The sequence below is a fragment of the Gavialis gangeticus genome, unplaced genomic scaffold (genome assembly GCF_001723915.1).
Source record: "Gavialis gangeticus isolate Ggan-Ray unplaced genomic scaffold, GavGan_comp1, whole genome shotgun sequence".
In the NCBI taxonomy this organism is placed as follows: Eukaryota; Metazoa; Chordata; order Crocodylia; family Gavialidae; genus Gavialis; species Gavialis gangeticus.
Window position 1 is genome coordinate 10,018,829 of NW_017728992.1, and position 20,639 is coordinate 10,039,467.

Sequence of the window (20,639 nt, forward strand, 5' to 3'; positions counted from 1 at the left end):
TTGGTTAGGGTGAGAAGACTTCCATTGCACTCCTTTCTCGGCTGGACTTTATCTGCTATGATGCACCTTGCGCATTTAACTGAGGAGAGTATGGTGCATCATGGGATGTAGAGTCTGACTATGAAGATTTGCCCATAAGGGGTGATGAGGCAATAGAACTGTGACTCCCATGAAGCAATGCAGCAGCACTGCAGTTTCACTACATTTTGAGTTTCAGCCAGAGTATTTTTCACTCTTCAAATTTTCTGTCCGTGTTTTGAAGACGGTGGCAGCTTCCCTCCCACCCCCACAAGCCCTCCCATTTCCTGACCAGCTGTCTTCCAAAGACAGGTCCTTGATGGTCCAGGAGGCTTTTTACAGTTTCCAGTTCTATGTCCCTAATAGAAGCCTATAGAAGAAATCAGGAATAGATCTGATAAAGCTGAAAATGTATTGGTATTTTTCATAATCAAAAAAAGTAGCAGTGTCACATTATCAGACCCAGGTGCCTGAAGTTAGGCTTCTATACCCTGATTTTCATTACTAGATAAAAGTTGCCAGGTTTTCAAATATGCGAGAGGCAAAGTTTTTTGTGGGTGGTATCTTTATTGGACCAACTGCATGGTTGGGATAGACTTAGACAAGCTTTTCAATGCAATATGTTCTTCAGGTCTCAAACATTGGGATTTCCTTTGTTCTAGTTTTGACTGAAACGGGATGGATGACTGCTGAGCACTTGTAAAAATACCTATTAACTTTTAAATTCCTAAATGTGGATTTGAGTGTCTCAGTGTGTATTTGAGATACTGAAAGTTGAAATAATGACCAGCGTTACTTACACTTTTGAATTTATTTAGCACTTCTACAAAAAGGGGGGGGGTCTGTCAATCTTCAACAGCATCTGATCAAAATTAATTAGATTATAACATTGGCTTATGAAAAACCATAAAAACTACCACAAGAGAAAGTCATTGAAACATGTTGGATGTGCAAGGGCCTCAAGGCTCTCACACAGTTTTTAGCCACACAAACTGTTGTTGAGTCTATGAGTATAAGTGCAATGAGGGTCTTTGCTTGAATTTAAGGATGTATTCAGTGTTACTAACACTATCACATTTGGATCACAATATGTGAGTGGTATTAGATAAAACTGCCAATGTTAATTTTCCTGAGTGCTGATTACTGAAATTTAAAACTGTCATGTAAGTCATTTTGTTTGACATGAGCTACATTACAAAGAAAGGAAAAAAGAAAGAAAAATGCAAGAGCTTCTCTTAAAGTGCACCTAGAGCTTTGCTTTTATAATTAGCAATATCATTGGGTCCCTTTGACCAAACAAGGATTTGAGGTACTCATAAATTGCAAACCACTGTGTAAGATGGTCTCAAACATTTTGTCCTTCATTGCATTTTACTCACAAATAAATAGGTGTAGAAGATAAGATAGTCATGAACTCAACAAATGTGCCTTATCTAAACAAAATCTGATTTCTGTTTACCATAGATGGTATCAAAGCCTTAACAGAGAGTGTTGGTTTTTGATGGGAACTCTGCTCATTAGAAAGGTCTGGGGAGAAATTGCTGTGACAGTAAATAATAATGGATATAATTTCCAGGGCAATGTGCTCCTAAAAACTATGACCCTCTTCAGGCAGGACAATTGTGTTCTCTTAAGCCCTACTCTTGTCGGTGGAAAGAGAGAATGAGAAGAGAGGGCTGAAGACACAAAGACAGAGAGAAGTTAAATCAAGTCAGTCAAGGAATGGGCACTAGCACAGTGATTTCAGGGCCAGACTCTTATACAGCACCTAAATGCAGCATGGAAGTCGGCAGCTTAGTACATAGTAGGCTTAATACTCAGCTGTGAGGCCTTGAGCCTGCTGATGGTGCATGTGTCATATTGTCTTTGCACTTTAGTTGAGAAGACTGGGGGCTCCCTTAGTTCGCCTAGCTTGTAAAAGCCACAAAGTTCCTTGAGTAGGCTGCCCACAAGAGAAGAATCTCCCATGCACCAGAGTGGCTCACCCTAGGACATTTTCATTGGCTTCATAGCAAAAAGATGTGGCACAAGGCACTGGCAATGTTGCTGAAAATCAGACCTGCATGATATAAAGGCTGTGTGAAGGCTTCTGCTTTCCCACTGGGTTTTACGTTGGTTTCAATCCATTGACTTCTATATGGTTCCTGATTCGTACTTGTGTGTGCAAGAACAGAATCAGGCCACTTGTCAAAAAAACTGTATTTCATGCTCCTGTTCTCTCTCCCCCACCCAACTGCTTTGAGAGAGGTGCACACAGTCCTACATGCAGTCACACTTGCCTGCAATGAGGCACGCATGCACAAAAGGATTTGCTCTGTGCGCATTGCCATCCAGCATCCAGGGAAGAATTTTACCAAGTTCTTTCTTACAAGATATGTCTAACTCTGCAGACATCATTTAATTACACTTCAAAACTTATGAAATTTACTTGATTTTTTTAAATACAATGGTCTCAAACAAAAATGGGGTTACAATATAAAAATCACAGCAAAAAAAGGTGTAAATACACTTTTCTATATATCGAATATAAAAGGCAGTTTCAGGGGAAAGGGTTGAAAGAGAATCTGGAAAGCAGTTCTTAATGTTATTTACATTTTTCTTTTAACAGTTCCCAACTTAAAGCCATTCCACTTGTTCACTCTTTTTTGGGTAGCAGTAAACCATTACTGGGTGGTATTTCAGAGCGATTACACTCAATTGGTTTTCTAAGGGCACAATTTGTTCTCAGACACAGAGGGTCTCCTACTACGCAGGTTTTTTTTCACACCCGTGTTTATCCCAATAAATAAAATTATCAATATATTTATTTCCAAACAGAGGCTGATTCTGTGCAAGAAGTATGAAACCCAAAGCCCCTTCTAGAAGCTGTTGCTCCTGCTTTTAGACTACTCCCTCTGATACACTGTATCTTGACATACAACCTGTGTTATTTATTGTAGAATATAAATAGGGAAATCGGAGAGGCCAAGAAACACCTTCGCTGTGATTGATATTGTTGTATTATATAAAACACACAACCAGCAACAGCTGCATGTGCATGTCCATATGAAAAGGTGACAAGCTCACACACATAAGAAATACAAAAGCAGAGAAATCTTTTCATAAGCCAGAAATCACAGAACTTTTACAAGCATGTGGAAGGCCAAATTCGACACAGACTTGTGCCTGCTTATCCCAGTAACAAATCAAGCTTTACTCATACTGCATGTTAGTAAAGAAATGACCCAAAATGAACTACTATGCTTACTGCCTGAGCTGTTTTGAATGAAAGAAATAAAAAAGGCTGGCAAAAGGGGGTTGTTGCAAAAGCTAAACTTGAAGTAATCCTGTAGGGACAAAGATTTTTTTTGTTGTTATCTTTTATTCAACTACCTGTATTGTTAGGGGCAAGATGTTAGGCACAGACGTAATTCTGTCGCCTGTGAAATGGCCCAGGTTCTGAGAGGTATAGAAAGTGTAAAGGGAAAGGACAGGTGAATGAGATCCTGTCAAAATCTGGGGGTTTAAAAAAGAAAAAGAGCATAGACTCTTAATTAATCATATTAGTGTAACTTATTTCTGTCCTCCCTTTTAGTTTTATATCAGAACTTTCCTATAAGGCTGGTTGAACTATATTGTTTCACTCTCATTGAGTTTGTCAAAAACAGGCTCAGTGAGGAAATCTCTGATTAGACTCAAAAGTTTTGGGAAATCTCTGATATACAGGGCCATTCTCTACCCAGGCATAGCTCTTCAGTCAGTGCAATTATACTAGTACAGTGATCACAGCTGGGGATATTGTCTGTACTACTATCTCTTTTTTGATATCTTTTCTGCAGTATGACAGATATTAGCATTTTTTCCCCAACAGTGTAGGTGTGCGTAGGTTTCTACACTGCATTCTTGTACACTGAAACAATGTGAATATGTATCTATCACTATCCATGGAGCCTGCCTTTTACAATGTGAATATCAGATGAACATATGCTGGGTACTGAACTAGGAAGGATGAAGTGTGAAGTGCATGTCTTGAGTTTAATCTCCAGAAGTTTCAGTGGAGTTGCTCCTAATTTACACCTGCATAAGCAAAGGCAGAACAAGGAACAGTGTGTTTATAGAGCGGATGTATATATGCTTGGATCAATTTATCCTTGGTGGAGAGAGAGACTCAGTTCCAATTTGAATTTGTGTCCATGCATGTTTTTATGTGTGTAGAGAGGGAGGAAACAGGCATAAGTGTATTGCAAGCCTTTTAAAATACGGTTTTGTTGTTTACATGATGTTGTTTAGTGAGGAAATATTCCAGCTCTGATGAGATTCTCAGCCCAATTGCATACATCTCACAGTTGCCCAATCTTAAAACCAGGGGAGAGGAATGCATTATTTGGAAGAGGAACTATGGGGAGGGGGGGAGACAGGACAGTATCTTTGTTCTTTATATATGGATTTTCATGTTAACACAACTGAAATTCTGATTTGGGGAAAGCTTGCCAAGGGATTCTATGAGTTGGATTTTGCAGTTCTTGATCCTGATAAATACTCTGCCCTCTCAGAGTGCCTACACACCTACTAACTCAAAAATCAGAGGAGTCCACTTGCGTTAAGGTGGCCTCCTCCCATGCTTAGTTAGGCACATACTGAGGCATGGTTCTGGAAGAGGGTTAGGGGATACGGCCCTTATTGAATAGTTAGTTTCAGTGAAAAGGGAGAGGGCCACTCATTTTGGAATGGCTTAATTCATTGTACCCCTGTAAAAAAAGTGTTGGGGCAAAATTTCCCTAGTACAACCCATAACTTTTACAAGACTCACTGCAAACAGAATAGGCATTTTTCATATGCAAAACAGGTATAGGCAGAGATTCTTCCAGCCAGTTGTAAAAATGCTGCCCTCAAAATGAAAGTTTCATAAAAAACTAGTCTCCAAACCTTTTTCTAGTTAGTTCTCTCTCCTGCTATCCTGTACTTTAAAAAAAATAATTAAAACGTACTTTAAAAAAATTCCCATAAATTGTCCTTGTTTGTTATGCAGAGAGGTTTCTAATCTTTATGTTGTTAAGGAAAAGCGAGGTTTTTGTTGGATAGGGAGGGGCAACATTAATTTTTAAAAGGCAACAAAACCCCTTGCTATGCACAGATGCAGCTCCCACTCCAGGGGGTGTATTACAAGGGCATTTCTCACATCCTTGCAACACCTGGTCTTGTGCCTCAGAATATAAACAAGGCAATATAATACACACCTTAGCAGGTATGCTGTCTTATTTTACAATGCTGCTACAGTAGCAATACCCTATGAACTCAGATTTCACCCTCAACCTATTCTAGAGTATCACTGGTGCCACGCTATAAGCCTGGCTGGGCCCCTACTGAACTCTTCCCAGTGAGCCAAATAATAGTGGGAAATCAAAAAAATCCATATTTGCTGTAGCAAGAACCCTATTCTTACTATCTAGCACAGTAACACTGAAAGAGTTAAGCCAATTCTAGCTCTCATCTAGATTTCTGTGCACTGTGCACAAGGTTAGCTGTTTTGGCAAGGGACGTTTGCAAGAAGCAACAGTTAAAGGGAAAGGGCTTCAGCTACCTGACTATAAAAAGCGCCTACTTACATTACTAAGGGTTTTTTGGTGATCCAAAGAATTGAAATAAAAACGTCAATACTCATTTTATAAAACTGAGTTTTGATGCATGCTACTGAGAGGTGTGAAGTTGCTGGGGGGGCAGGTCTCATTTGCTGTTACTGTCCAATAGATTTGTGCCTTGCACTTGTGTTGCTCACACGTCTCCAGGAATATGTCTGTCAAGGCTGTATCTGTCCAGGGGGAGTTTTAACTCATGTGGAAACGGTGCTCCCCACGGGTTATGTGGGAAGAGAACTCATACCTGTCCTGGCTGTGGTAGCCACACATGTTGCATTCGAAGGGATCGCGGAAGCCGTGACAGCCCATATGGATGGTGTACATGACATGATCCAAGAAAAGGACTCTACAGTGTTCACACTTGTAAACTTTCACTTGTTCCCCGCTGCTGCTGATCACTTTGAACCCATCCTGGGAATTGTCAGTACCTGCCCTCAGGATGTCATATTGCCTCTGCTCCTCCTTGATAGATAAGCCGTTTCTGGCATGAGGACCTATGTGATTCGTCAGGTAAATTAAACCACTACGTTCATCATTATTGCTCTCGGTGTCTGTTGAGTCTTGGCAGCTGTTGCTGGGGGAGGCATCCCTTTCAGAAGAGATAGATTTTGCTTTGGAAAGCAACAACAAGTTTTCTACTGCGCTGTCTTGAGCTGTATGGTTGGAACGAGCCTGATTGTCCCCAAGGGGCTTGTGGAGTTGATACATAGAGCTGATGACGGGCACAACTTCAGAGCTGCCTGGTGGTGTCTGCACAAGTGGGCGCAAAGACTCTGCTCCTAGGTAGCTAATGGCATTGTTAATGGCCTGGTCTATAACATGAGTCTGCATCATCTCATTCTCCTTCTCGTAATTGGTGGTGGCATCATAGGGAAGGTCAGACAGACACTTCTCACCTGTGTTTGAAAACAGGCAGGGATTAGATGTTGGGAAGGCAATGCGGCTAAACAACTGAACTTTCTGCATCAATGAAACCAAAAAAAGCTGCAGGGTACAAACCAGTGTCTGAAACTGAAATGGCATTCACAGTTCCTGCAGTAGTATGCTATGCTACAGTGGATCAGAAAATGGGGCTTTTCTTGTGGAAAACTCAGAGCATTGGGCAAAAAACTGAAACCTGAAATATTGTGGCTGAAAACCAGACTATTTTTGTTCTGAACAAGTGTGCGCTCCCACCTGGGAGCTGCAGTTTGGGTGCCTTGCACTTCCCTTCTCTACAGACTGGGTTCCCTGGTTGAATTTCATCTTCCTTGCTGCACATTGGGCTTTGAGCCTGGTGAATAAAGGCAGTGCGGCACTGCAGTTGCATGGTTGGGGTATGTCTTATGAGACATAGTCCCTCAAGGGACCCTGGCCCATAGAACAGAGTGGGATCACGAAGCATAACAAATAGTGTTTAAAGCTAGCTGAACTGTTGTATCTGCCGATCAAACCTAGATGCAAGCTTGCATGTATGCAGTAGGGTCCACTAGGAAAAGTACAGCTGTACATATATAAATTGTTAGAAGATTAACTTATGGCTATGAACAGACATAAGCACCAAGTTGCTGTGTGCCAAAACTTCTGCAAGTGCCTAGTTTACGAGTCAAACTTCCCATCTAAAAGAAGGAATTCAGCACTCCTGAAAATCAGGCTCCTTTAATGCATGCTTTGGTTGGACCCCCCAAAATTGCTATGACTACTATTACTGGTCACTTCTGAAAAACTGGGTCAAAAAAGAGTAAGTTTAAAAATAAACCATAAGGCCTGGGAATTAGAGGAACTGTTTAAACATGTGGCTGGTGATTTAAAATACATCAACGCATTATGCTGTGCTATTGCTCATGTTGTTGAAGTGTGTTCAGTTTACAGGCAGCCTTGAATTACAAATAGGCTCCTCATAGTATTTCTAATACATCTGTGTTATGACCAGTCCCATAAAGGATCTCTGGGGATCATAAAGCGGAGAGAACTTTCTTCAGCTTTCCAGACAGTATTGCTTAGGGTGCCATACACTGGTTTTTGGATGGGTTTGGGCAGAGCTTGGGGGATCAATGGTTGCAGGTATCCCCAAAGATTCCATGACATGAGGGCTAACTGAGGACAAAGTGTCTGGTGCAAACTCTGCAAGAGGAACTTGGCAGAAACTTCCCTCCTGGGCTGTTGCAAATGCAGCAGGGCTTTACTCAAATGAGAAGGGTTTCCAAACTCAGTGAAGATGTTGGCATACAGCCTAGAAACCCTTTGCATTAAATCCTGCAAGAGGTAAGTCATGGTGCTCATCCAACTCTACCTGGACCCCTGCCTTCCCTGAAAACCTAACTCCTCCCTCCACTACTCTAGCACTGGGGTGTGACCCTATGCAGCCCCTATGCATTGACTCCTGCATTCAAAGGAGCCTCATAGGGTGATGAAGCTCTCCAGTTGCTGCTCAGGTCTCTCACCATGTGATCAGTCACACAGAGGCACTCCCAAAATGTGAAAAGGCAAATACTGTGAAAGATGGAATAGGAGACATCCTCTCCCTGGGGGAGCTGGTGTTTTGGATGGGTGAAGTGCCATCTCATAGCCTGGGACTTTATTGTAATTTATATAATTTTTCTGGGTTTTTTTCAATTCAAGGTCCAATGATAAAGAGTACAGGAGAAGGTACCCAGTTCTCTTTTTGGGGTTTTTTGTTGTTCTCCCGCCCCGGCGGGGGGTCGGGCTAGAAGATCTACTAGGTCCCTTCCGACCCTTAATCTATGAATCTATGAATCTATAAGGTTTGAAGGCTGACAGTTTTCTGTTGATCTAAAAAATCTGATTGTCACTACTTGAGTACCAATCCAAAGTCAGGACAGTATTTGGCACAGAAGAGGAACTAGCACCGCTTTCAGCTACATTACTGCCTGGCTGAATTTCCATTAGAGGAGCACAGCACAGACACCTGCAAAAAATGGATATATCATGTGCTTCTGTTTCCTTCTGCATCCCCCTCCCTTTTCTCTGACCACACTAGCTCAGCCTCATCTCTGGTAGAGTTTTTATTAGATGCACTGTTTTAATCCCCCAGTTTTGAAATGTAGAGTGCTAGTAATTCAAAACAGACTCTGTCCAAGTGTCTGACTTACTACAAGTTTCACTGCATTTTTAATAAGAATTTATACACTTCATGCAGAAAATCACAAGACTAAGGCATTTGGGTTTACGTATCCACTAGCCATGGTCTATATGCACTGTACATCACTAAGAGGCTGATAGCAGAACCTGGGCTTGCTTAATACATGAAAAATTAGGGGGAACATGATTTTAGAAGCTGCTTATTGGTCAATATTTCCTTTAGACAGTGTAACTAGACTACAGCTGACAGAAGTAATCAATCCTCTTAAGGAAAATTTGTTGCAGTACAAGGGTGTCTCAAACACACACAAACGTAAGGTAGGCAGGTATCGTTTTTACATCTGGGCCATGCAGATACTGCTTGTGCTTGTTAAAAAGAATAGCTCATTTTGTGGTTATCAAAGCATAAGTCAGTCAAACAGCTAACAGCCTGAAACATTTTGGAAGCTCTGAAGGGTTTCAGGGTACCTGTAATGAAAGGCTTACAAACAGCTAGTAGTTTAATTCTGATAGGTTTTGCTGGGTGATGTTAAACATATTAGACATGTTTCTGTCTGACCTGTTACTGGCCAACCTGTCTGGCCTTCAGTTTGGGAGGCCCATTTCTGCTCTTAGACCTGGGATCTGTTCCTCTTGCAAAGAACGATGTCACATGCTAGCATTGCCACTGCTCAACTGCTGTCAAAGAGTTGTACAGCTAAATAGCTCTGCCTGGTAAATGAGTTCAGTCTGGGAAGTAACAAATCTACTCTTGAGAAGAGTGTGCTGCCTGTGCAGTATGGGTGTTACCATTGTACCTTCTCCTTTGAATTCAGCACTGGCCTGAAACTTAATCCAAAGGGCCTATAAGGAAAGTATAACGCTGTGTTCTTTGCAATAGTCATTGGTGCTTCTTGTTTCCTATCTAGCCCTGAGGTCTATACTTGGTGGGCCTGGTTTAATGAAAACCTGTACTTCCTATGGTATTACTAACCAGGACTCTTCTGGTCTCATATCTCCCCTCTTTCAAAGTCTCTCAATGAATCTACACTGACTAAAGTCAAGATATGTAAGGAAAATTGGGCCTTGTGTCTTTTTAAGTAGTCAAATTATAGCACTATTATGTTCATTTTTAGGTGCCAGAAGGGAGAGAAGGGGACTTATTTCAACAATGGTGAAACAGCCCTTTACTTCAACCTTTATTCTCCTGTTACAGTAAAGGGATCCAGGCAAGCGGGCCACACTTGGACTCAGGACCACTTGTAAGAAGAAGAGTGATGACTGCAGAGAACAGGGAGGAAGGCAATTTGGAAGTGTTTAATGCTGCTCTTTGTTGGTGGTGTCCAATCTTTAGAAGATCAACAAAACCTCCATGAAGATTTGCTGTCACTAGCATGCCTTCTTACACCATACCCTGAATAACTGCAGAAAACTGCTGCCTCCTGAGTCTCCAATCTGAGCAGCTTTCACTATTGTTTGTCAGCATGAGAATGGTAAGGAGGACAAAAAAATGAATCCACCCCCCACCCGCACAAGAAGAAAATGTCTTAGTGTCCTTTAAAAATGTCCTGGTGCCTTTACAGGACCAATATTTTTTCCTTGTGTAAAAAGTGTAAAATCAAATTCAGTCCAGAGCCTTCTGCAGAATTGCCTCCATGCACTAATCTCATCCCATGGCCCCTCCGGCTGCCCTCTTGACCCTTTTCCTTCCCAAACTCTAACTTCCTTTGCTCTCTCCCTTATTGAACCATCCTCCATGCTCTGTATCTTAGCCTCCCTTTTCTGGCTCATGCACCAGCCCTCAGACAATCCGTGCAAAGTACTTTATAAGAGCTAGATAACCAACCACATCTCTCCCTGTAGCCCTCCTTTATCGACCCCTGTTCTCTTCCAGAATTATTTCTACTCCTGCTGCTTGGTCACACCTTTGATCAACTGCAGTTGAGCTCAGACATCTCAGTGCTACTGAAACTTCCCAATGGTCTTTCCCTGAACAAATGACAAAAGACTCTTGTGTATCCTTTTACTTTTGTTTTTTTCTGCAATAATAAATAAGACCAATCATACTCTCTTCCTAGGCCCTATGGTTTAGAGGCTCTATGGTCTCCTCACTTCTCTGCTACTTCAGATTACTTCTGCAGTTCCTCTCTGTCAACATCTCCCAGGGCTCTTAGCTGACCCTCTCTTTCTTCTCCAGGAGAACCCTTCTCTAGCATAGTTAGCACAGGACACAGATGAAGACTATGGTGTACCTGTGTGCACCTGCCCACTTTGTGTCCTGCCACAACGTGGAATCTCTCTCCCTAACCCGGTCTGTTATATCTGCTCCCTCTCCTTAAAAGTTAATTCTCTCCTTCAGGAGCTGCTATAAAACTAGATGGAGTCAGAATATTCTAGCACCTATCTAGATAACCAGAGTTCAAGTTTTTCTTTGGCTTCCACGTTTTTGAGCTTTTAAATCCAATTCTAAAGAGCAATTCCATTTTTATCTGTGTTATTTAATTTCCTTTAGTCACATCTATGTGACAAACTTACTGTGTTGGGTTGTGGTGCTTCAAGTACACCTCACTGTCTGTGTGGGTTTCTGCCTAAACTGGAAGTGGGGTATCTGTGTTTGGTAGGTGCTGCAGGCATGCTCAACAGTGCTGAAGTGAAGCTAATTAGCTCTGTCACTGCTGTGTGTATATGGCTATTGCTGAAAAGTAATGCAGCATGTTGAATGTTCCTACTTAGTGGCACAGCAAGTCTGTCGTCTTGACATAACATTTGATTTTGCTACACCATTGCTACACTGAAGACAGAATACCAAAGGGAAAAACAAAATGGACACAACTTCCAGTCTCAGTCACTGAAGCAAGAAAATGTCTTTTAATAAAGGAAGGAAGCATATTCTGGCAACTGGGGAGTAAGAGTTACTTTCAGTCTGAATGCAGATGGTTGTCCATAACCATCTTGGTTGTACTTTTACTGTCCTCATCAGACACCTGAACACCTATCTCCAGGCTCATCCAAGAATGGATCAGGCAAGCATGCAGCCCTTCTGCAGCAGTGAAAGATTATTAACACTGCACATTCATCTGCACACACATAACCTCACATCTAGCAAAAAGCAGGGCTCTGCATCCAATTTTAAGTTAACAAAGCTCCTAAACAGAGGCCTCCTATTCCTAGAATAATAATAATAAAGACCTGAGCTAAGAACAGTAAGAAAAGGCATAAAGGCTCAAAACAAATGTATCAAAACCCTACTGGACATTTTACACTGACAGGTTACACATGCCAAAATGGCTAGCTGGGGAATTGTCCATTTCGAGTGTATCCTTACACTTGACCCTACCGACTTATATCCCATTAATGTAATCATAGCAAATCATAAAGCAAGATGGAAAACCCTATCAGGCTTTTTTTTAGGAGACAGCAAACGTTTAACTCTTACCAACAAATTTCTGAGGCATAGAGCTCTTACGTTTGGCGACGTTACTTGCTAGTCTATCCAGCACGAGGGATCGCTCTGGCCCTATCTTGCACAAGTCTTCAGGCATTTCGCTCTGGTGAGTTTCCTCTTTTATGACTGAAATCAAATAACATCAGATTAAGTACGCTTGCTCCGTTTTATATGGAACATCAGTTGGTATGATTTTAGTCACACTTCCAGTAGCATCTGACTATAGAAAAGTAGGAGTTCACAATGACAGAGATGGGCTGATTTTCACTCCTTATATCACGGCCCCTCATGCTGACTAATTTATATCACTACACTCATTCCCTTTGTAGAGATAAGCTTGTGAAGTATAACTGACACTGCTGAAGTCCGATTCTCCATTTCTCTGCCCCTTGTTTCATGTAGTGCACCATTGCAAAGCGAATATATAATGCAATGGTGCTGGTTTGTTTTACAATGGTGCAAGGGGTGGACTGTGGTACAGTGAAAGGAAGAACAAACCCTAAGATCTTTAATACCATATTAGATGCCAAGCACTCCACCCCTTGGCCTGTCCTCAGCTCTTTTTAGTAATGGAAACACACACTTCTATTACCATTGCTTCCACAGAAACAAGGGCATGGCTGTCACTTGGGTAAAGTAGAACATATTTATAATTTACACCAAAAACAACTGCTCTGGCAGTTCTCTATTACCCTATTTCCTTGATGCAGTTTTAGTCATTAAAATCCAATTTTAGCTAAGCTAGTGGCTAAACATATTTATGGTGGAGCACTGACCTCCTGCACTCAGCCTGTTTACTGACTTCCTGCTGCTGCTAAATATGTAGGGGGCTGAGAAAGGAAGCTCAGCAAAGACAGTCTTAGTTCTGAGGCATTAGGAAAAGGGTTATGGTTATTTACAGTGTGGAAGTTGAAGGAGGTATGAAAATGAAGGGGTATGACAATGGTTCTCTGAGAGTACCTTGGGCATCGCATCAAGTGCATTAGCATGTATTGTATTGAGTGATAATTTCCTGGGTCTCTGTGCGGTTTTGTCTGTTGCATAAAATTGTGACTGGTATCAGATGGCCAAGTAAAAAGAATAGGTGATGAGGCTTTGATTTAGCTACTTGAGTTCCAAACCTTGGTCTGCATTTTATACTTTATATAGGCTGATGAACATGTTTTTCCCAATGGATGTGTTCACTTATATATAAAAATTTCCATGGCACTTCTGGCTGCTGTAACTAGGCATCTCACTGCAGTAGAAGTAACTATACTGGGCATCTGCAATGGGGATGCACTACAGTCAGATTTTTTGTGACAAATGTCTACAAAGAGCAGCTGAGGTAGCTGATAAAGGTCCCATGGAAGACCATCCTAGAACCCAGTAGTGGGAGCAATCCAGCAGATCTTAACCAGTGCTCCAGGAGAACATATTGCAGTGTCTGAATCATGACAACTGGGCCCTAGACCATCAAAGATTTTAAAGGTTGGGAACAGCAGCAGAAGTGACCAGACAGGCAGTGTAGGTGTTGGTGCTGTGTCACACCCATTATGCGGGCAAGTCCCCAAGTCTTTTACTAGCTAATGCATACACATGTTTTTCATAAGTAGTTTATGGAATTCCACAATGATAAATCTGCATCTCTTTGGGATAATGGCCCAAAGCAACAAGCAATCATAGTCTCCATGGGATTAAATGTCAAATAAAGGTAGGCCAGTGTTTCAACATCATTAATTTGTCAAGAAAAGTTATCAACCCAAAATGAAAAGTGTAGATTATAGAATATGTTCCATTTTGCAACTGTACCCCCAAGAATTTTGGTTACAAACCTATAGTCTCTAAAGAAAAACATGGAAGAAAATATTTTGTCTGGGTTTTTCGTGGTTTTTTTGTGGAACTTTTCCTAACTTGCTTCAATATTAGCATGTATCTAAATAGTGTTGACTTGGCCAGGTTTTGTTTTTGCCGCATGTTGCCGTATTTTCCCCAACTACTTTTCATAACATAATAAACTACAACAGTGAAGTTCAATCTATAAATTCTTGTTATTTTATGTACTGCTGGGAAAGGTTGCATGAAGCTCCCACTGATGTCTATGGGAACAGTACCAGGCACTGGGGAGGGAAGTGTGGCCGTAATGAAGACTATGTGAGTTTTGCCACTGACTTCAGTGGACTCAGAGATTCATCCATCTCCTACAGCTTCTTCTTTGTTTAAAAAGACAAAATAAAATGATGGAAAATGTATAAGCTTTTGTTCATCTTCTCCTATCTCTTCTCTGGGAAGAATGTTTCTCAATGAAATCTGTCAGGTTCCTTAAGAGAGTAGCTGAAACCTAACTGTTCAGGTTTTTTCAATTAGGTTGGGCAAAATGCTAAAAACACATACATGCCACAGAACATAATCCTGTTGTAATAGAAAGATGGACTAGATGACCTAATAGGGCTTTCCACCTCTAACTTTTCTATGAATATAAAAAAATCAGTGGATTTTATTACCATTGTAATAGCTCCATAATACACACACAGAAGCTATATGAACAGTAGTTCTTGCATACAAGTCTTAGTTACTTTTCTAAGTATAATAAACATTTTAAAACATTTTAAAATACCACAAGGACCTTGACTCATTCTGATCTGCTTCATTGCACATTCTCCTCTTTAAGGAAATAAGGAAAATAACTTAAATATTGCAAAATGGCATTTATAGTCACAGAAACACTGATTGCGATGAGGCAGGGAGCATGGTTGATACTTTAAAATACCAGGATTGCTTTCACTACAGTTTTATTTTTAAAAGGATGAAAAAAATATTTTATGAAATGAGAAATAATATAATTTTATTTAAAAAATGCAGCAAGATACAGTGGTTAAAAAAATGCTACTCCCTCCATTTTACCCCAGGTTTGTAAAATCAAAGGCCTGTTAGAGGTAATGGGAATCTGTATGATATTCCTCATTGTACATGCAAGAGAGAAATGCTTCTTATAAGCCACTCAGAAATATGCCAAATTTCAACCTGATTCAAATATTGAGTACTGAGTTGTACAACCCTAAACTGGTGTGAACACCTAAGTCTTTTTTGTCACAGTTTACTATCAACATAGTGCAATTCCCAGAACTTGATAGTTATTTCATATGAAAGTCTCTGGTTACTGACCTCAGTTTCATCTGCGTATTTTTCTTTACTAACATTTTATTTTCAGCCAGGAGCTGAAAAGCTCATACAGATTTTCCTATTTTGCATGCAGACATTTCAAACCTTTATGCCAGGCACTGAAAATTTTAATCCCAGACAGAATATTTGCTTCTAAATCCTATCATCACTTTATGGAATAAATATTGAGTGAGTATATTAGCTGCAGCTTTTCTATTTATACATTCTCCACCCCTCAACAAAATTAGAAGGGGCGCCGCTCTAACATGCTGTCTGTCAGAAAAAGCTCAGTGTTATCATTATGTGCATATACTTAACATTATCTGATAACATGTAAAAACATATTCAAGTTCTGTCTGGATATCCAATATTAAATGAGGCATCATTGCAAATAGGAAGGAGAGAACCTTCCTTTTTTGTCATCTGACAAACTGAATAATCTATACTGACGAGATCAAAAGAGGTGTACAAGAAATGTGCTTTACCAGGCAGACTCTAACCTTAAATTCTGACATATGCTTAAGCCCATGTTTTGCACCTAGATCACTGAATATAAATGTATCCTGTATAATTTTCCCTTGTGATCAGCTCCCTACATCTTGTTGGTATATTAAACTATTCACAGATCCTAATCAACCTCTGGCACATTATTCCCAAGGAGAATGAATCAGGGCTATAACACTGGGGATGGAATGTCAGAGTGAACTAGTCCTCACGCAAAAATCCACCCCAAAATTGGGTCTCTGACAGGCATGAGCCATACCTGCCTCACTGGATTTAGGTTGATAGTTGCTTGCTTATGGTCCCTTTTCCACGGAGGCTGTCTTGGGTGTACTGACTCCTACGTTGTAGGGCAGATACAAGGATCTTTTTTTCCTTGTTTGTCTTATTGGGTTGAGAAATGAAAAAGCTCAGAAAACCAACTTATTACCAACCCTTGCCCCAAGCATTATCATGGTGAGTGTAAGAGTTCTGAAATCGCAAAGCAGTTTACTTAGATTTTAAAGGAAATAGGCCAGGTTCTACTCCACCCTGCTCAAGTCCCTGCAAATCCATAAATGCAGCTACGTTTGTAACACACCATCTTCTAACCCTTAAGACTGAGTCACATGCAAAAAAGATCAGTGAGAAGGAGGAAGACTCACATACCTTTTGTATTAATAGATTTTCAGAGACTCAATCAGGTAGAATAGAACTGCACTTTGGTGCCTAAGTCCACTTACATGCCTAAAAAGTGGAACAGAATCTATCTGTGTGTCTCTACATACAACCCCAAAATAGCTTTTTACACATGACTGTAAAGAAGCTAAGAATGCCAGCTAGTCATTGAATACAGTAATCACTCCAAGTGCAATAGATATTTTATCTCCAAACATCTGTTCAGTGGCTCCACAACTCTTCATCTTAAGGTGCTGTAGTTCCAGGACAGCTCTGTGGAGAATTACATTTGCAGCTAACCACTAATCAATCATGACTGGTTCCAAGATTGGTCTTTCTGCTTTGTACACTTACCAGGATACAGGCTGCCTGAGAGACTCATGGTTTGCAAGTAGTTGTGGCAACGTTCTTTATGCTCTTCTAAAGAGCTGCGTTGTTTATAGCTCCGGCCACAATATCCACACTTGTGAGGTTTTCCCACTGCAGAGAACAAAATGTAGAAAGTAAGTAAAATTAAATTATCAATAGTATAAGAATGACAATAACAGGAAATCAGCCAGGGTTATGACCACCTGTGACCAACAGAAAAAGTAGGACATTTAGGGAATCTAAAAGAAACAATGAAAATCCAGTTACAAGCTTTTTAATATCCAGGTCAAATCATGAACTGGTTAAAGTGATTTTGATGCATCTACCCTGATTTACATTGGATGATGAAGGTGGCCTTAAATCTCCAGAAGCAGAAGCTCATTTACCAAACCATGTTTTGTGTTGTTGATGATCCCAGTTGATTTTCTGTTCTGCTTTGGAATTGCTTCAAATATCTAATGTTAAATGCGGTATCCAACAGATTCTTTTACAGCAGTGACTGCTGGCGAGCACTAGCTCAACCAGAGAATCATAGAGGCGCCATATAGATTAAAGCACAGTAGCAAATTTGGTAACATTTATCTAAATATTTTGCTTCTTCCTTTTTAACTGCTCATTAGATGTAAAAATAATTGCAAAACTCCAGGACAAATAATGTTAAAATCCTGAGTTTTCAAGGTTGAAACTCTTCTTGAAATGCTGGGATCCTTATTTCTGGAATTTCAGAACCTTGCGCCTTATCCTCTAGAATCCTTAGCAGTCAGGAGTTGCCAGTTTGGTAGTCTTCAGTAATTAAGTCTGTCTGTTCAAAGAGCAAGTGCAAAAAGAAGTGGAGGTATGCAAGCCTGCCCCCTCTCCATGCTTGGATAATGTGCCTCAGCTACAATGTGGGGGACCAAGAAGGGAATCCTATCACTACAGCCCAGAGCCTTAGACATACTTAGGCAGCTTATCACTGGGTACCAAAGCATCAGTACAATTCTGGGCCTAAATCCTTGAATTATTTACCTCTGCAGAGACTGCCAATGAGGAAAGCCAACAAGGGATATTCTTTGAAGTGTGGATACCCTGCCACTAGACAGAGGTGAACTGGTTCTGCTGAAATGGGAACTGACTCAATCCTTTACCTAAACATGAGCTAACTCTAAACTGAGGTTCAACACAGTTTGGATAATACTAAATCCTTTTAGATTTACTTTCCTTTGTATTTCTTGCTTATGGAAGCATTGAAGTATCATGAGAATGGGTGATGTAAAAAGCTTGACCAGATACAAAAAGCACCCAAAACCCCACAGTAAAGACTGTTAGTGTTTAATTTCTGGTCCCACATTTGCATCCTTACAGTTAAAAAGAGTATATTGACAGTTTTCATCAGAAGCTACACATGGTTTGTCAGAACCTTCTCCTTGTATAACAACTGCATTTCTATTGCCCCTACCACTGTAGAAAGTCATTAGCCCCGAGTTAACTTTCAAGGGTATATTCCTAAAACTATGTCCTGCAGTGAAGCCTCTCTCTTAAATAATGACAGAGAGTATTCCAGCTTAATTCCTAAACTCAGATGAGACTGTGGCCCTAGGTAGCACAGTTGCTGTTTGCTTTTAGGATTGGGAGCAAGGGTCTGGATTTGCTTCTCAAAATGAGCAAGATCCTGTGGTCTTTTTTAGGCACTGGGAAGGCTGTTTTCCACTGGGAAGTCAGAGTATTTTAGAAAATAAATCTTCATATTACTCCTGATAGATGGAGCTGCACTTGTCTACAAGAGTTCTTATATTTAAAAAGAAGCGGCCTCCTTGTCCCACAAAAGTGCCTCTTGCAGCCGACATTCTATGTTGAGCGCTATATGTAAGTTCAGCCTATATACAGAGAACCAGAACCAAGCCTAAGTGTTACTAAGTCACGGGCCTTATACTGGCTCTCTAATTCCACTCACATCCTGAAATCCATAATTAATGCAAGCAACCTGAACTCATGCAAATCATCCCATGAAAGGGGACCCTAACATGGGACCTTCCAACCAACTTGATGCTAAGAGGAGGGAAAAAAATGCGTTTTTGGGGGGTCACCAAAGTAAGCAGTTTAGTAACTCTCACAGAGCTAAAACATGGCAGCCAATCATTTCTTGTTCAAGTCACAGGTTCAACATAAGAGGACCTGCATCCTGAATGAAGTAGACTGGATGGCAGTGAGCACATTCACAATTCAGGACTCAGCCCAGAACAAAAGATATTTTGCCTCGGAACTGCTGAAGTGCTCCAGTGTGGTAACTTACCCGAGTGAGTCCTCAGGTGACCAGTGAGGGCATCCCTGCGACGGCAAGCATAGTTGCACAAGTGGCATTTGAAGGGCTTTTCACCTGAGTGAAGTTTTATGTGACGGAGGAGGTTGCCTTTCTGAGTAAAGGAGGCTCCACACTGGCTGCACTGGAAAGGGCGTTCCCCTGAGTGGAGGAGAAGGAGAAATTTGTGAGAACAAAAAATCTTACATAGTAACAAGAGAAAGATTTCAGTGAGAAAGTTGTTTTCCCACTAGTGCTCTGACTTCCACCGGCTGCAGGTTTGATATAACATGAGGCTTTCAGACTAAACCTGCCAGTTTCTTAACGCTTCACTGGCTGGGTCAATTTGATCTGAAAATCTAATTTTTTTCCCCTAAATCAGAATGGCACATCACAATGCAAATTCAAACTCATTTAAATAAAGTGACTGCAACATTTTGTGTTGAAGAGCCACTCTTCCTGATCAGCAGTTTTGGAATAAACCAATATCCAATTTTGCATGTTGTGGCATTTGGTGGGGTTTTTAATGTGGCTTTTTTCAAAGGGTCTTTAAAATATGCCACTGAAGCAGCAAAATAAAAAGGAAACTCATTAAAAATGCATTTCAGGATCACAAGTTCATTTCAGCGTTACATTCTTATATTTAAATGAAAGGCACTTCATTATAACAGTTATAATAACTTCTTTTCATTTACATTTTCCCTGTATTTTCCCTTTCAATTTCTTCTCCATTACCTGTCTGTCCCTAACCAGCCAAATCAGGAAAGAGACAGAAAGAGAGAGAGAGAGAAAGAGAGAGAGAGAGAGAGAGAGAGAAATAAAATAAGTTAAGACAGTGCAAAGGAAACCCTGTACCTTCCATACAAAAGTCCTGACCCTTCTCTAGGCAGGATATGAACGTAGGAGTTGTATTAATGGGCGCTGCTTTTCTCCACTTCAGAGAGGGGAAAAAAAACCCTTTAAGGAACCCAGCCATTATTTGTCTAAATTGCTACATATTATCAAGTGAGTAAGTCAGATTGCCAATATAAAGATTTAAATAAGGCTTTGTTTTGTATTTTCTTCCCTTCTTGTTGCCCTTTGAAGTTGATATGGTCTTTTGGTTTGAGGTACTTGATTTTTGCATTTCTGGTAAATGCTGCATTTTGAGTTGTACTAAATGGGTGCACCAATTTACATAGGAAAAAAATCCTGTACATCATGCCCCACTTTCCAGCATTCTATTTGCCATAGGAAATAGTCCCTAACTCTTAAGTCAAACCAGTCTTTGAAACTCATTTGCTGATTTCTGTTTCTCTTAAACATCTAAGCTAAAATTTGGATATGTTATCCAGGATTTTAGCATTAGTTTTATTTTTTGTAAAAAAAAAAAAAGAAGAAAAAAAGAAAAATATTATCCAGAGCAAAAGAACTGCACTTGTTTACAAATATTACACAAGCTATACAATTTTCTTTCCAACCACATGGATGTCTTTTAGGATGTACTTAGGAATAACTAGCTTGGGTATGCATCTATGTGTCAATATCAAAATTAAGCTATAACCATTCTCACTAT

The 20,639-nt window shown here is 40.5% G+C and overlaps 1 protein-coding gene across 6 annotated transcripts in view; it reads right to left on the reverse strand.

Moving 5' to 3' along the window:
* Window positions 1–2,347: 2,347 nt before the first annotated feature.
* IKZF1 (IKAROS family zinc finger 1) overlaps window positions 2,348–20,639 on the reverse strand; it is a 71,737-nt gene continuing 53,445 nt past the window's right edge. For 3 of the 6 annotated variants that reach the window (XM_019520834.1, XM_019520815.1, XM_019520802.1), the window contains 4 exons: window positions 19,079–19,246; window positions 16,792–16,917; window positions 12,130–12,264; window positions 2,348–6,529 (listed from right to left, as the gene is read on the reverse strand). In XM_019520834.1, the coding sequence (XP_019376379.1) occupies window positions 5,823–6,529; window positions 12,130–12,264; window positions 16,792–16,917; window positions 19,079–19,246 (1,136 nt within the window). In that variant the 3' untranslated portion in view covers window positions 2,348–5,822. The remainder of the gene's footprint in view (window positions 6,530–12,129; window positions 12,265–16,791; window positions 16,918–19,078; window positions 19,247–20,639) is intronic. The other 3 variants (XM_019520824.1, XM_019520792.1, XM_019520810.1) reach the window with 2 other exon arrangements.